Raw genomic sequence first — 13,915 nt, 5'->3', positions numbered from 1 at the left:
CTTTTGAATGCTTCAATTGAACCTGCCTCCACCATGTTCTCAGGCAGCGCATTCCAGACCTTAACCACTCTCTGCGTGAAAACGTTTTTCCTCATGTTACTTTTGCTTCTCTTAGCAAATGCTTTAAATCTGTGCCCTCTTGTTCTCAATCCTTTCACGAATGGGAACAGTTTCTCTCTATCTACTCTATCCAGACCCGTCATGATTTTGAATACGTCTATCAAATCAGCTGTCTGCCTTCTCCTTCAAGGAAAACAGTTCTAACTTCTCCAGTCTATCTACATAACTGAAATTCCTCATCCCTGGAACCATTCTCGTGAATCTTTTCTGTACTCTCTCCAATGCCCTCGTGTCTTTCCAAAGTGCGGCACCCAGAACTGGATGCAATACTCCAGCTGAGGCCGAATTAGTGTCTTCTACAAGTTCAACATAACTGCTTTGCTCTTGTGCTCTATGCCCCTATTAATAAAGCCCAAGAGACTGTATGCTTTATTAACCGCTCTCTCAACCTGTCCTGCTAACTTCAATGACTTATGCACATATACACCCAGGTCCCTCTGCTCCTGCACCCCCTTTAGAATTGTACCCTTTATTCTATATGTCGCTCCGTGTTTTTCCTACCAAAAATAATCACTTCACATTTCTCTGCATTGAACTTCATCTGCCACCTGTCTGCCCATTCCACCAACATTTCTATGTCCTTTTGAAGTTCTACACTATGGTCCTCACAGTTCAATGCTTCCAAGTTTCGTATCATCTGCAGATTTGAAATTGTGCCCTGTACACCAAGATCTTGGTCATGAATGTATATCAGGAAAAGCAAGGGTCCCAACGCTGATCCCTGCGGAACTCCACTACAAACCTTCCTCCAGCCCGAAAAACATCCAATAACCACTACTCTTTGATTCCTGTCACTCAGCCAATTTCATATCCGTCCCTTTTATTCCATGAGCTACAAGTTTGCTCACCGGTCTGTTGTGTGGCACTGTATCAAACGCCTTTTGAAAGTCCATGTACACCACATCAACAGCTTTGCCCTCATCAACCCTCTCTGTTACCTCCTCAAAAAACTCCAAGTTAGTTAAACATGATTCCCCTTAAGAAATCCATGCTGGCTTTCCTTAATTAACTTGCATTTGTCCATGTGATTTTGTCCTGAATTATTTTTTCTAGAGGTTTTCCCACCACTGAGTGACTGGCCTGTAGTTGCTAGTCTTATCTTAACATCCTTTTTTGAACAAGGGTATAACGTTTGCAATTCTCCAGTCCTCTGACATCACCCCTAAATCTAAGGAAGACTGAAAAATTATGGCCAGTGCCTCTGCGATTTCCACCCTCACTTCCCTCGGTATCCTTGGATTCATCTCATCTGGTCCTGGTGTTTTATTCACTTTAAGTACAGACAGCCGATCTAGTACTTCCTCTTGATCAATTTTAAACCCCTCTAGTGGTCTGACTCATCTCCTCTTTCAACATTGCCTGGGTTGCATCATCTTTCTTGGTAAAGACAGATGCAAAATGTTCATTTAATACCTCAACTATGCCCTCTGCCTCCATGTGTAAATCCCCTTTCTGGTCCCTAATTGGCCCCACTCATCTTACCACCCTTTTACTATTTATATGCCTATAGAAAACTTTGGGATTTCCTTGAATGTTAGCTGCCAGTCTCTTTTCATGCTCTCTCTTTGCTTCTCTTTTTCACTTCCCCTCTGGACCTTCTAGATTCAGCCTGGTTCTCAATAGTATTTTCTACCTGGCATCTGTCATAAGCACACTTTTTCTTCTTTACTTTAATCTCTACCTCTTTTGTCATCCAGGGAGCTCTGGATTTGTTTGCCCTACTTTTCCCCTTTGAGGGAACATACCTTGATTGTACTCAAACTGTTTCTTCTTTGGAGGTAGCCCATTGTTCATCTACTGATTTTCCTGCCAACCTTTGACTCCAATTTATTTGCTCCAGCTCCATTCTTACCCCATTGAAGTTGGCCTTCCCCCAGTTAATTATTCTTACCGTGGATTGCTCTTTGTCCTTTTCCATAGCCTAAACCTTATGATGCAATGATCACAATGATTATTGTGTTAAATGATCAGGTGGAGGACTTGAGGTTCTCTCTGCTTCATGTATTGTGTTACACTGTCTTGCACCAACAGCAAAAGTGGGTTGGGAAGGCAAAACCTACTGAATTTAGCATGCTGGAAACCAGAATTTTATTGAATGAACTGATGGGAGCTGTCAGTTATTTTGATTAATATATCAGCTCTGGCTCATAGAGGTGAGAGTGCTACCCAGAGTCAGGAAATTGAGCGTTCAAGTTCAACTTCAGAGAGTTGAGCACCAAGTCTAGACAGATACTCCCAGTGGAGCACTGAGGAGTGCTGCACTGTTCGCGGTGCTGCTGTTTGGATGAGATGTTAAACTGCAGTCTGGTCTGCCCTCAAGCGAGTGAAAAGATCTTTAGTCTGTTTGATTCCCAACTTGCTAAAGTTTGCTTGTGCAGCACATAATGAATTTTAAATCCAGAAAGCAGTTTATTACAAATAATGTAAATGATAATTCTCGGTTACACACCAGTCTTTGGTCAGATCCCTCTCTGTCTCCACTCCCCCTCTCTATCTCTGTCCGCTCCCCCTGCCGGCCTGCTGTCCCCCCACTCCGGGGATATTCCCCCCGCTCCCTGCTCTGGAGCCCCCCCCCCCGCACCCCACTCACCCCCCACTCCGCTACGTGCTCTCTCAAGAGTAGAAATAGCTGGAAAGGAAGGATCAATGCACGGCTTGAGGCATGGTGCAGGATGGACAGTTTGGGGGAGGCGGTGGCATAGTGGTAATGTCATTAGACTGGTAACCCAGAGCCCCAGGCTAATGTTTTCGGGTCGTGGGTTCGAATCCTACCGCGGCAGATAACAAAAATAGAATTCAATTAATAAGTCTGGTATTAAAATCGAGTTTATTGGTGACCATGAAACCATTGTCGATTGTAGTTAAAAAACCCATCTGGTTCACTCATGTCCTTTTGGGAAGGAAATCTTCCGTCCTTACCTGGTCTGGCCTGCATGTGATTCCAGACCCATAGCAATGTGGTTTAAAGGCCTGCTCAGGTCAGGGAAAAAGAAACCAACCCGAACCCCAGCGATCCACAGCGGACCCGAGCCCGACCCGGCCCGAGTCCACCCAATTTCACCCCGAGCCCGACCCGACCATCCCTTTACTTACCTTCCGACTGGAAAGCTCCACGAAGCTGCTGCGCATGTGTGATGATGTCATAGTGACGTCTGTCGCTCACTGCGCAGACTCGGTTTTGGCCCGGACTCCCAGCTCAGGTAAGTTTTTTATTTTCAATACTTACCAGCAGATCACTTACCGTGTGTGTCTGGCCTGACCTGCACCCAGCCCGACCTGGACTTGGCCTGACCTGACCCGACCCGAGCCCGAAAGCCGGACCTGGAAGAGGGGCCCAACCTGACCCGCACCCGACACATGTCGGGTCCTGTCGGGTTTGGGTTGGGTATCAGGCTTCTAATGTGGTGGACTCTTAAATGCCCTCTGAAATAGGCTAGCTGCCACTCATTGCAAGGGCAATTAGGGATGGGCAACAAATGCTGGCCTAGCCAGCAATGCCCACATCGCCTGAACGAATAAAAAAAAAAGACTCTTCGGTCTTTGGGAGCAGCTCCAGGCCAGGAGGGACAGGTTGCACCTCAACAGGACTGGGACCAAAGTCTTCGTGGGGAGAGTCACTCGTGGTTGGGGGATGGTTTAAACTAAATTGGCAGGGTGATGGGCACCAGCATATAGAAGTTAAAAAGGAATAAGATGCATAAAGGAATGCACTCTTTCTGTGATGTCCTTAACCTTGGCACCAGGGAGGCAGCACACCATGCAGGACTTGGGTTGACAGTTATAGAAATGCTTCTCTCTCCCCCCACTATGGAATCTCCTACAACGACTGCATTTCTACTCTTTGCTGTTCCCACCTGTGGAGTCCTTTGCCCATTGGTGCCATGGTCTGGGCTGCACTCCTTCAAGATGCAGCCACTCCCCACAGTCTCCAAAGCTGAATGCCGGTTTGATAGTGGCACGCGTCCTGAAGACCTCTGCATTTCTGCCTCTTCCGGATGGCCACCCATCTACTATCCTGAACACTCTCCACCTGTGGGGTGGCCACCTCCTGGACTATACGAGGGAGCTCTCCTGCTCCCTGATGCTCTGCAGTGACTGCAGCGGCCCTCAAGCTTGGAAATCCTGAGCTCAAGCTCAAATAGCTGGAGCCACTTCCTGGATGTGTGATTCCCCCAAGACACATGAAGTGTCTTGAAGTTCCCACATGGCGCAGGAATTGCAAGCAACGGGTCTCAGCTTCCCACCCATGATCTGAGAAAAATGTCTCTTTGCTCTGTTTTATAATCTAGGTAGTACCTTGTATAAACTATTAATTTTAATCAAAATGCCTCTCGATCTGCTCTGTGCTAATACTCTTAGTAATTCAGTTACTGTTACACTTAACCCCGATTGGAATTCTAAGCTATAAGTTTAATACAGTACTTAATAGTTTCCCGGTGCTAGTTTAAACGATTACCCTAGATTAGAGAGAAAAAAAAAACCCCCAACCAATTTTCTACCTGCTAGCCTCTGATGCCAATCCTTGCTTTTTCTGGAAAATGCTATGGAGGTTCCACTCTTTCCCCACTCTGATGTATCAGCTGCCGCTGCTGCTGCCAGGTCTCGCTGCCTCCTGCTCCCTCACTCGGACCGCTCTTTGTTTTGTAAAAGACCAGAATAGCATCTCTTCCCTCACTGCGCCGAATTCCCTTACTGACCAAATTCCTGAGTTACATACTGTGTCACAGCAATACTCTTTTGTGCTGGTCCTTGTGCTACTTACAAACTGTGCATAAAATGCTGACAGTTTTGCTTACGTGACTAGTGCTGCAGCTCACGGTAATTCATTGTATATGAAGCACTTTGAGGTGTTTTCTGAGCGGCAATTTAAGATGGTCTTTTTTTGTTGTTGCTGGCAACTCAGGTCTTAAAAATTGTTGAATTTCTCGCCCCCGAACTGGCCCTTGGTCTTGTGCTGTGCAAGGCAGAGCTGACGGCCCCAGCTTTGATTCAGTGTCTGTGCAGATTATTTAATCTGAGGAGCTGGCAATTCAGGGATGCTACAGTTTACCCGTGGGTTAAGGAGGGCAAAAGCAGTCAGGACCTCGCCTCTCCATTGCTGTGTTGTGAGCCAATTGAGTGAATTTGTGTGTGTAACGGTACTGACAGGATAGCGCTCGGACATGATGTCCGAACAGTTCACTTGCTGCGCACACGCACTCAGCTCACAAGAAGAATGTCTGGGTTGTTAAGGCACCAAAGGGTGTCGATGTTATTCTGGGACTGAGCCCCAGTAAAAGTTGGCACCTTTCTCAAAAGCAAAAGGGAAAAAACTGGGAATTAGAAAATGATGTTGGCTGAAGTTTTGCTAAGCATCACCTATTAATTTATGTATTCTGAATGAGGTAAGTCTCCTTTGGTTCCAGGAAAGAAAGATGTTGCCATTTCAGTTGACTTTGGACCTATGGCTTTCAAAACTGTCCATCACTGGGGTCTCCCTCACCATGTCTGTGTCTTTTGTCGATTAATTGATGGAAATTGATAGCTGTGATTAGTCAATACTCCATTAACATTGTTTTGTTTCATTATCAGGATGGTCGAAGACGAATTAGACCTTGGTCTTTATCATCTAGAAATTTGTATCCTTAATTGCTTTCAACATGTGGTTTCTATTTGTAACTAAAACAGTCTGCAGCAAATTTTAATCATTTCCCCACTCCCTCCCTTTCCAGGTATGATTTTGGTCCGGACAGAGAGTGGGCAGCTCGTCATGGTTCCTCAGCAAGCGTTGGCCCAGGCCCAGGCCCAACGACCAGGAAGCATTTCTCCTCGGCCTTCTGCTCCTACAAGTGGCACCACATTCCGCCTAGCATCGACTCAGGTATGAGCGAATTGAATTCTATTGCTTGGTCGTGTTGCTGTCAGATGGTTAACAGTTAATGAAAGAGAATATGTGATGCTTGCAGTCACATAATGGGTATTCTTTCACAGTGTAAAAGCTCCTTGTTTCACACTTCCCAGTCTACCTGTGCCATTGTGTTTATGCACTGTCAATTGCTCAGGAATCTTGGTCAAAACCCTTTTCTGTTTAAGGTATTCAAGGAACTTGCTTGATATAAAGCCGGGAAGGTGATGGAATGTTGGAATTTTTCTGTCATTGGGTAGCATGGTAATGGCACCTGGGTTTGCATTCACAGTCCACTGCATTGAATTGCTGATCTTCAGGGTGCTGGGTTGACTGATTCTTCAAGTCATTTGCCAAAACTTTCCCTTCCCAAAAGGGGATCAAAGTGATAAACATTCACCTCTGACTGGTAACTGGTTTAATTGGGGCATGGGCAGAGGTCTCTAATCAGGGTTAGCAATAACAGACAGTTTGAGGTGACTGGGGCAGAAACATATCAATAATGCAAAAGAAGGAAAATATAAGCTGATTGTACTTGGGCAGTGTTTTCATTCTGGTGTTTGTGATAGCACCCTGACATCACCCTGCTAAATCTAGCTCCTTTAACCTGGCACAAGATTCATAGACTTAATTTAAAAAGGGGTATGTCCTGCATGTTCTCCCCCTCTCCTGACCCTCAGGCTGTTCAGCTCCCCCCACTGCTTCTCAGTTGGAGTTATTGGAGGGTACAGTACCCCTGTCATGTATTGCTATGATTCTATAAGGTGGGATTAGAATGGGTGGAACGTTCTTTGGCTGGCACAGACACGATGGGTCAATGGCTTCTTTTTGTGCCGTAACATTTCTATGACTTTCTATGATTCTATTGCCTCCCTCAGGAGCCAGGGAGGAGTTTATCATTTGGAATTTCCTCCTTCTTCCGGTTTTGGGCTCAATGTCTGCTTCAATGAAGTTTGTATGGGTGAAAGGCGAGCTTTAGGTTCAAAACTTTCTAAAGCTATGTTCCCTTAGATTGTGATGGTACTCAGGCATGTTGGTTTATCTTCTTGAATTGCCAATCTTTGGAATCCAGGTGTCAGCCATGGCTCAGGGGTGACACTCTCACCTCTGAATTAGAAGGTCATGGGTTCAAACTCCACTTCATGGATTTGAGTACAAAATCTAGGCTGATGCTCCCAGTGCGACACAGTCAGAGGTGCTGTCTAATGATGCAATGTTAAACCTGAGGCCCCATCTGCCCACTTGGGATGTAAAAGATTCCATGACACTAGAACAGGTGAGTTCTCCCAGTGTCATGGACAATATTTATCCCTCAATCAACATGACTTAAACAGAATATTTGGTTATTACCACTGCTGTTTGTGGGAGCTATCTGTGGCAAATTGGCTCTCACGTTTCCTACATTACAGCAGTGACTATGCTTAAAAAGTATTTCATTGGCTGTAAAGCACTTGGGGGTGTTGCAAGACTATGAAGGATGCTATATAATGCAAGTCTTTCTAATATGAACATTAGACCTTTGAGTGTGGAGGTGGTGGGTCTGTCAAAAATTGGTTGCTTATCCTTATCCTCTGCGCTTCCATCCCTCCCCCAAATAAGGAGAGAAGAAAAAAATTGAAAATTGAAATCAATCCAGTTAATTCAAGTGGAACATGGGTAGAGGCCTGGAAGCAGAAGAGGGAATAATGTAGTACATGAGGGGATTGGAGGGACGTACAGAAATATCTACAAGGGGAGGGAAGCAGGGAAAACCCTTGGGGGTAACTGCAAGGAAAGTTGGATGATGCAGATATGTCTTGTTCAGTACAGGGCTGACTGTTTCCAGGTTAGTTTTGAAGGGTTCTCGAAGGAACTTTCTTAGTAGTTCTGAGCATTTCACTTGCACTCTAAATAGTGGGAAAGCTGATTTTCGAAAATTACTGAAAAGATATCTCAAAAACAATTCAGTTCTTTATTTTCAACAGATGCATCCATTGGGCCAGTCAGACATATCATCCATCAGGTAGGAAAACTTATGTTTGCCCACAAGCAGAATGCACTTTTGATCATTATAAATCCCCCTCCCACTGCACCCCGTCCGGCCTTGTAGGATTGCTTAACAAGGGACAGAACTACAGGCACTGGGATCAGAACGTCCCAGGTTCGTTAGTTGATTTCCACTGGGTGGCACTATAAATACCGCTGTACCAGGTAGAAAGGCTATTGTAAGCTTTTCAAATTAGATCCACATATTAGTACTCATTCTGCAATATAAACTCAACAGGCACTTGTGGCAGTGCAATAGGCCTGAGTGTTGCTAGGCTTTATAAAAGGCAAAAGATAAATTGGACCAGTCTGTCATTTTGGTTGGCTTTCCCCTGTTGGGAATTGCACTGGTTGGGAGGACCAGGTTTGGCCATAACACTCTTCATAGTCAAACAAGCAACTTAGCACTGACAGTCGGGGCTCTGAGACGCAGCATGTTCATTTAGATGGTGTAGCAGATGGCATCTGATGCCAGGTCCTTGGGTAACAGACGTCCGTTGGAAAGCAGTGTTATTGGACGGAAATCTGACCGAGAGTCTGACAAAGGTTTTCATTGGCGGAACAACCTGGCATTGGCAGGGGAATCACCTTGGGGTCTTCGTTCTCAGCAGTAACTGGCGCAAGGGGAGAGTGGGCAATTACACGGAAGGAGCTTCGAGTCTGAACTGTAAGAAACCAGGCAGTTATTTCAGATCTTACCTGTCCCAGAGGGAAACTTAATCAAATGTAAAGCTCAGTCTTCATGTCGAAGTGTTGTCATTGGATGATTTGTTTTGGTTTTCTAATTTCCTTTTATGGTTTCTTTTAAACAAAAGTAAAATTTGGGTTTAAATGCTAAATTTTCTTGGGGAGTAAAATTCTTCTAAAAATTGTTGACAAATATTGATACATTTCTCATTTACCATATTGTCTGTATTTTTTAATAAATAATGTTTGTAGCTTTATTGTTACGCTTGTAGTGTTTCATTCTTTCTGATATACCTGAGAGGAGACAAACTCTCCAGATCACGTCAGATGCCGTCTCCTTTTTCAGCTGTAAGGACTCACAGCTAAATCTCTTCACTCAGGATTGTAGCTTCCTTGACAGCTCAGTGTGTGCTGTCTCGCCAGCTGTGGCACTGAGTCAAACAAACTAGCAAGGACCCAAATCTGATTCCTGGTCTGTGCTGAGTTCAGCTGGGACAACGGTAAGCATGCATCAGTTAGTCTCAGCTTGGGTAGGGGAAGAAATCAGCCAGTGTTTCCCTCTCCTGATGGATGTCCAGCAACCACTGCTGGAAAGTACTCGCACAATCATAGAATACTTTCGCACAGAACTAGGCTATTTGGTCCATCAAATCTGTACTAGTAATTTTCTCCATGATCCCCCTCCCCCCGTTTAATCTGAATCACCTGCTCAGACTTTTTCAAGTAACTCTCTACAACAACAGCTTGCATGTATACAGTGCCTTAATAGAATATAATGTGTCAAGGCATTGCACAGGAGCGATGATCAAAAAAAAAAATTGACAGAGCCACAAAAGGAGGTAACCAGACAGGTGACCAAAAGCGATGTCGAAGATTTGAGTTTGAAGGGGCACCAACAGAAAATGTTGGAAATGCTCAGCAGGTCAGGCAGCATTTGTGGACAGAAAAATAGTGTTAACGTTTCAGGTTGATGACCTTTTATCAGAATCTGAAATGTTAACCCTACTTTTCTCTCCACAGATGCTGCCTGACCTGCTGAGTATTCCCAACATTTTCTGTTTCTGTTTCAGATTTCCAGCATCTGCAGTGTAATTTTTGTCTAAGTTGGATCTGGAAGGAGAGAGAACACAAGAAATAGGAGCAGAAGTAGATCATATGACCCAAAGAGCCTGCTCCGCCATTCAATACGATCATGGCTGATCTTGGGCTTCAATTCCACTTTCCTGCCCACCTCCCATATCCCTTGATTCCCTGATAGACCAAAAATCAATCTATCCCAGCCTTAAATGTATTCCATGATGGAGCATCCACAACCCTTTAGGGTAAAGAATTCCAAAGATTCACAACCCTTGAGTGAAGTAATTTCTCCTCATCTCAGTCCTGAATGACCCTTTATCCTGAGACTGTGCCCCCGCGTTCTAAATTCCCCGACCAGCGGAAATAATCTCTCAGCTTCTACCCTATCCAGCCCTTTCAGAATCTTGTATGTTTCAATTAGATCGCCTCTCATTCTTCTAAACTCAAGAGAAGATTGGCCCAATTTACTCAGTCTGTCATCATGGGACAATCCCCTCATCCCAGGGACCAATTTAGTTAATCTTCTCTGCACTGCTTCCAGTGCAAGTATATACTTTTTTAAATATGGAGACCAAAACTGCACACAGTATTCCAGGTGCAGTCTCACCAAAGCCCTGTATAATTTTAGTAAGACTTCTTTATTCCTGTACTCCAATCCCCTTGCAATAAAGGCCAACATGCCATTTGCCTTCCTAATAGCCTGCTGCACCTGCATGTTAACTTTGTGCGTTCCTTGTACAAGTACCCCCTCTTTTGAACATCAACACTTAGAAGTTTTGTATCTTTTTAAAAGATATTCTGCTTTTCTATTTTTACGACCAAAGTGAACAGCTTCACACTTCCCTACATTATACTCCATTTGCCATCTTGTTGCCCACTCACTTAACCTGTCTATCTTTTTGCAGTCCCTCTATGTCCTCCCTGCAGCTTACCTTTCCACTGAGCTTTGCATCATCAGCAAACTTAGATACATTATTCTCTGTCTCTTCATCCAAGTCACTAATATAGAGTGTAAATAGCTGAGGCCACAGCACTGATCCTTGTGACACCCCACAATTCACTGCCTGCCAACTTGAAAATGACCCATTTATGCCCACTGTCTGCTTCCTGTCTGTTAACCAATCCTCTAATCACGCAAATATATTACCCCCAACACCATGAGCCCTTATCTGGCCTATTAATCTTTTATGTAGCACCTTATCGAATGCCTTTTGAAATTCCAGGTATACTACATCTACTGGTTCCCCTTTATCTACCCTACTAGTTAAAACCTGGAATAAAATTTGTCAAACAGGATTTCCCTTCAGTAAAACCATGCTGACTTGTTGTAATCATACTATACTTTTCTAAGTGCATTGTTAAGACTTCTTTAATAATAGTTTCCAGCATCTTCCCAATGACTGCTAACTGGCCTGTAGTTCCCTGTTTCCTCTCTACCTCCTTTCTTGAAAAGCGGTGTAACATGGAGACGGTGGTAATTTAGTCTTTGAAGAAGTTTTAATTCTGTTTCAACTGCATGTATGTGCAGAGAATTCCACTTTCTAACAACCTTCTGTGTAAGGATATTTTATCTAACCTCCTCTTGGAATTCTGTTTGTGAATAACTGAAACATGTGCTCTTATGTTACGATTGGAAGCAGCCTATCACTAAATTCCTTATAACCCTACAAACTCATAAAGACCTCTACCAGGCCGCCTTTTAAATCTTCCTCGTATCTGACCCCTTATCCCCATAACATACTAGTGATTTGATACTGGACCATTTTCTGTTGTTTTTATATTTTTCCTGTAATTGGGTACCCGAAACAGTACACAAAAATCCAACTGCTGGTCCAACTAAGTTACTGTACAAGTACAACCTTGCCTATTTGCTTTACGTTCTATGCGTCTAGATACAGAACCAAGGATTCTGTTGACCTTTTGTGTTTGCATTTACTTTGCATAGAAATACATAGAATATAGAGCATAGAAACAGGCCATTTGGCTCGACCTCCCCCCCCCCCCCCATCCTTTTTCATCTAACTCTATTACATAAACTTATATTTCTTCTTCCTCAAGAACGTATCTAGTTTCCCCGTAAATACATCTATTCACCTCAACCGCTCCCTGTGGTAGTGAATTCCACATCCTCACTCTCTGGATTAAAAAAAGGTTTATTCTGAATTCCTTGATTTCTTGGTAACTATCTTATATTGACAACCTCTAGTTTTGCTCAAGCAGAAACACACTGTATCGACTCCATCATAACCTTCCATAATTTTAAAGACCTCTGTTAGCACAGCCCTCACCCTTCTCTTTTCAAGAAAAAAAGGCCCAGCATGTTTATCTTTTCCTGGTAGCTATAACGTGGCATTTCTGGCCTTGTAAATCTTTTTTTTTGCACCCTCTGCAGTGCTTCTATATCCTTTTCATAATATGGCAACCAAAACTGTACATTGTAATCAGAATGTGGTCTAACCAAGGTACGTCACAAATTTAGCATAACTGTGGAAATAAACTCTAGAGTTTGGGTTGCTTTTTTATGACCTTATTGATCTGTGTCATAACTTTGTGATTTGTGCATTGTGATCCCAAATTCACTTTCTCATTTACCCCTTTTAGATGCTTATTTTCCAAGTAATATATGACCTCCTTATTTTGCTAACCGCAGCATAATACTTTGCACTTAACTGTTGAAATTCATTTGCCAATTTTCTGGCCGTTCCGCAAGTTTATTCATCCGATAATTTGTTGCAGTCGTCCTCAGTGTTGACTATCCTCCCATAATTTGGTGACATCCACAAATTTAGAAATTTTATTTTTGGTGCCAAAGTCTAAATTGTGAGCAACAGTAGTCCCAGCACTTGAGGGATCCCACTTTCCACCTTTACCCCTACTCTCTCTGTTCTATCTTACAGCTAGCTAGCTGTCCATTCTGCTGCTTGTCTACTGATTGCACATGCTCTGATCTTCAATTCATGAGTTTATTTTGTGGCATCTTATCAATAACCCTTTGGAAAGCTAAATAAATTACATTACTGTATTTTTTTATTCATTCATGGGATGCGGGCTTCGCTGAGTAGGCCAGCATTTATTGCCCATTCCTAATTGCCCTTGAGAAGGTGGTAGTGAGCTGTCTTCTTGAACCACTGCAGTCCATGTGAGGTAGGTACACCCACAGTGCTGTTAGGAAGGGAGTTCCAGGATTTTGACCCAGCGACAGTGAAGGAACAGCAATATAGTTCCAAGTCAGGATGGTGTGTGACTCGGAGGGGAACTTGCAGGTGGTGGGGTTCCCATGCATCTGCTGCCCTTGTCCTTCTAGTTGATAGAAGTCGCAGGTTTGGAAGGTGCTGTCTAAGGAGTCTTGGTGCATTGCTGCAGTGCATCTTGTAGATGGTACACACTGCTGCCACTGTGCGTTGGTGGTGGAGGGAGTGAATTTTTGTGGATGGGGTGCCAATCAAGCGGGCTGTTTTGTCCTGGATGGTGTCAAGCTTCTTGAGTGTTGTTGGAGCTGCACCCATCCAGGCAAGTGGAGAGTATTTCATCAGATTTCTGACTTGTGCCTTGTAGATGGTGGACAGGCATTGGGGAGTCAGGAGGTGAGTTACTTGCCGCAGAATTCCTAGCCTCTGACCTGCTCTTGTAGCCACTGTATTTATATGGCGACTCCAGTTCGGTTTCTGGTCAATGGTAGCCCCTAGGATGTTGATAGTGGGGGATTCAGCAATCGTAATGCTGTTGAATGTCAAGGGGAGATGGTTAGATTCTCTCTTGTTGGAGATAGTCACTGCCTGGTACTTCGTGGCGCAAATGTTACTTTCTACTTATCAGCCCAAGCCTGGATATTGTCCAGGTGTTGCTGCATTTCTACATGGACTACTTCAGTATCTGAGGGGTCACGAATGGTGCGGAACATTGTGCAATCATGAGTGAACATCCCCACTCCTGACCTTATGATTGAAGGAAGGTCCTTGATGAAGCAGCTGAAGATGGTTGGGTCTAGGACACTACCCTGAGGAACTCCTGCAGTGATGTCCTGGAGCTGAGATGATTGACCTCCAACAACCACAACCATCTTCCTTTGTGCTAGGTATGATTCCAACCAGCAGAGAGTTTTCCCCCTGATTCCCATTGACT

The 13,915-nt window shown here is 44.1% G+C and overlaps 1 protein-coding gene across 7 annotated transcripts in view; it reads left to right on the top strand.

Moving 5' to 3' along the window:
- The window catches only part of LOC137378690 (transcription initiation factor TFIID subunit 4-like), a 459,938-nt gene that overhangs the window by 33,159 nt on the left and 412,864 nt on the right, over window positions 1–13,915 (top strand). For all 7 annotated transcript variants that reach the window (XM_068049031.1, XM_068049028.1, XM_068049032.1 and 4 more), the window contains exon 2: window positions 5,832–5,980. In XM_068049031.1, coding sequence (XP_067905132.1) covers window positions 5,832–5,980 — 149 coding nt within the window. The remainder of the gene's footprint in view (window positions 1–5,831; window positions 5,981–13,915) is intronic.

The sequence above is a fragment of the Heterodontus francisci genome, chromosome 17 (assembly GCF_036365525.1).
Source record: "Heterodontus francisci isolate sHetFra1 chromosome 17, sHetFra1.hap1, whole genome shotgun sequence".
Classification (NCBI taxonomy): domain Eukaryota; kingdom Metazoa; phylum Chordata; class Chondrichthyes; order Heterodontiformes; family Heterodontidae; genus Heterodontus; species Heterodontus francisci.
This window is presented reverse-complemented; position numbering and strand designations above follow the sequence as displayed.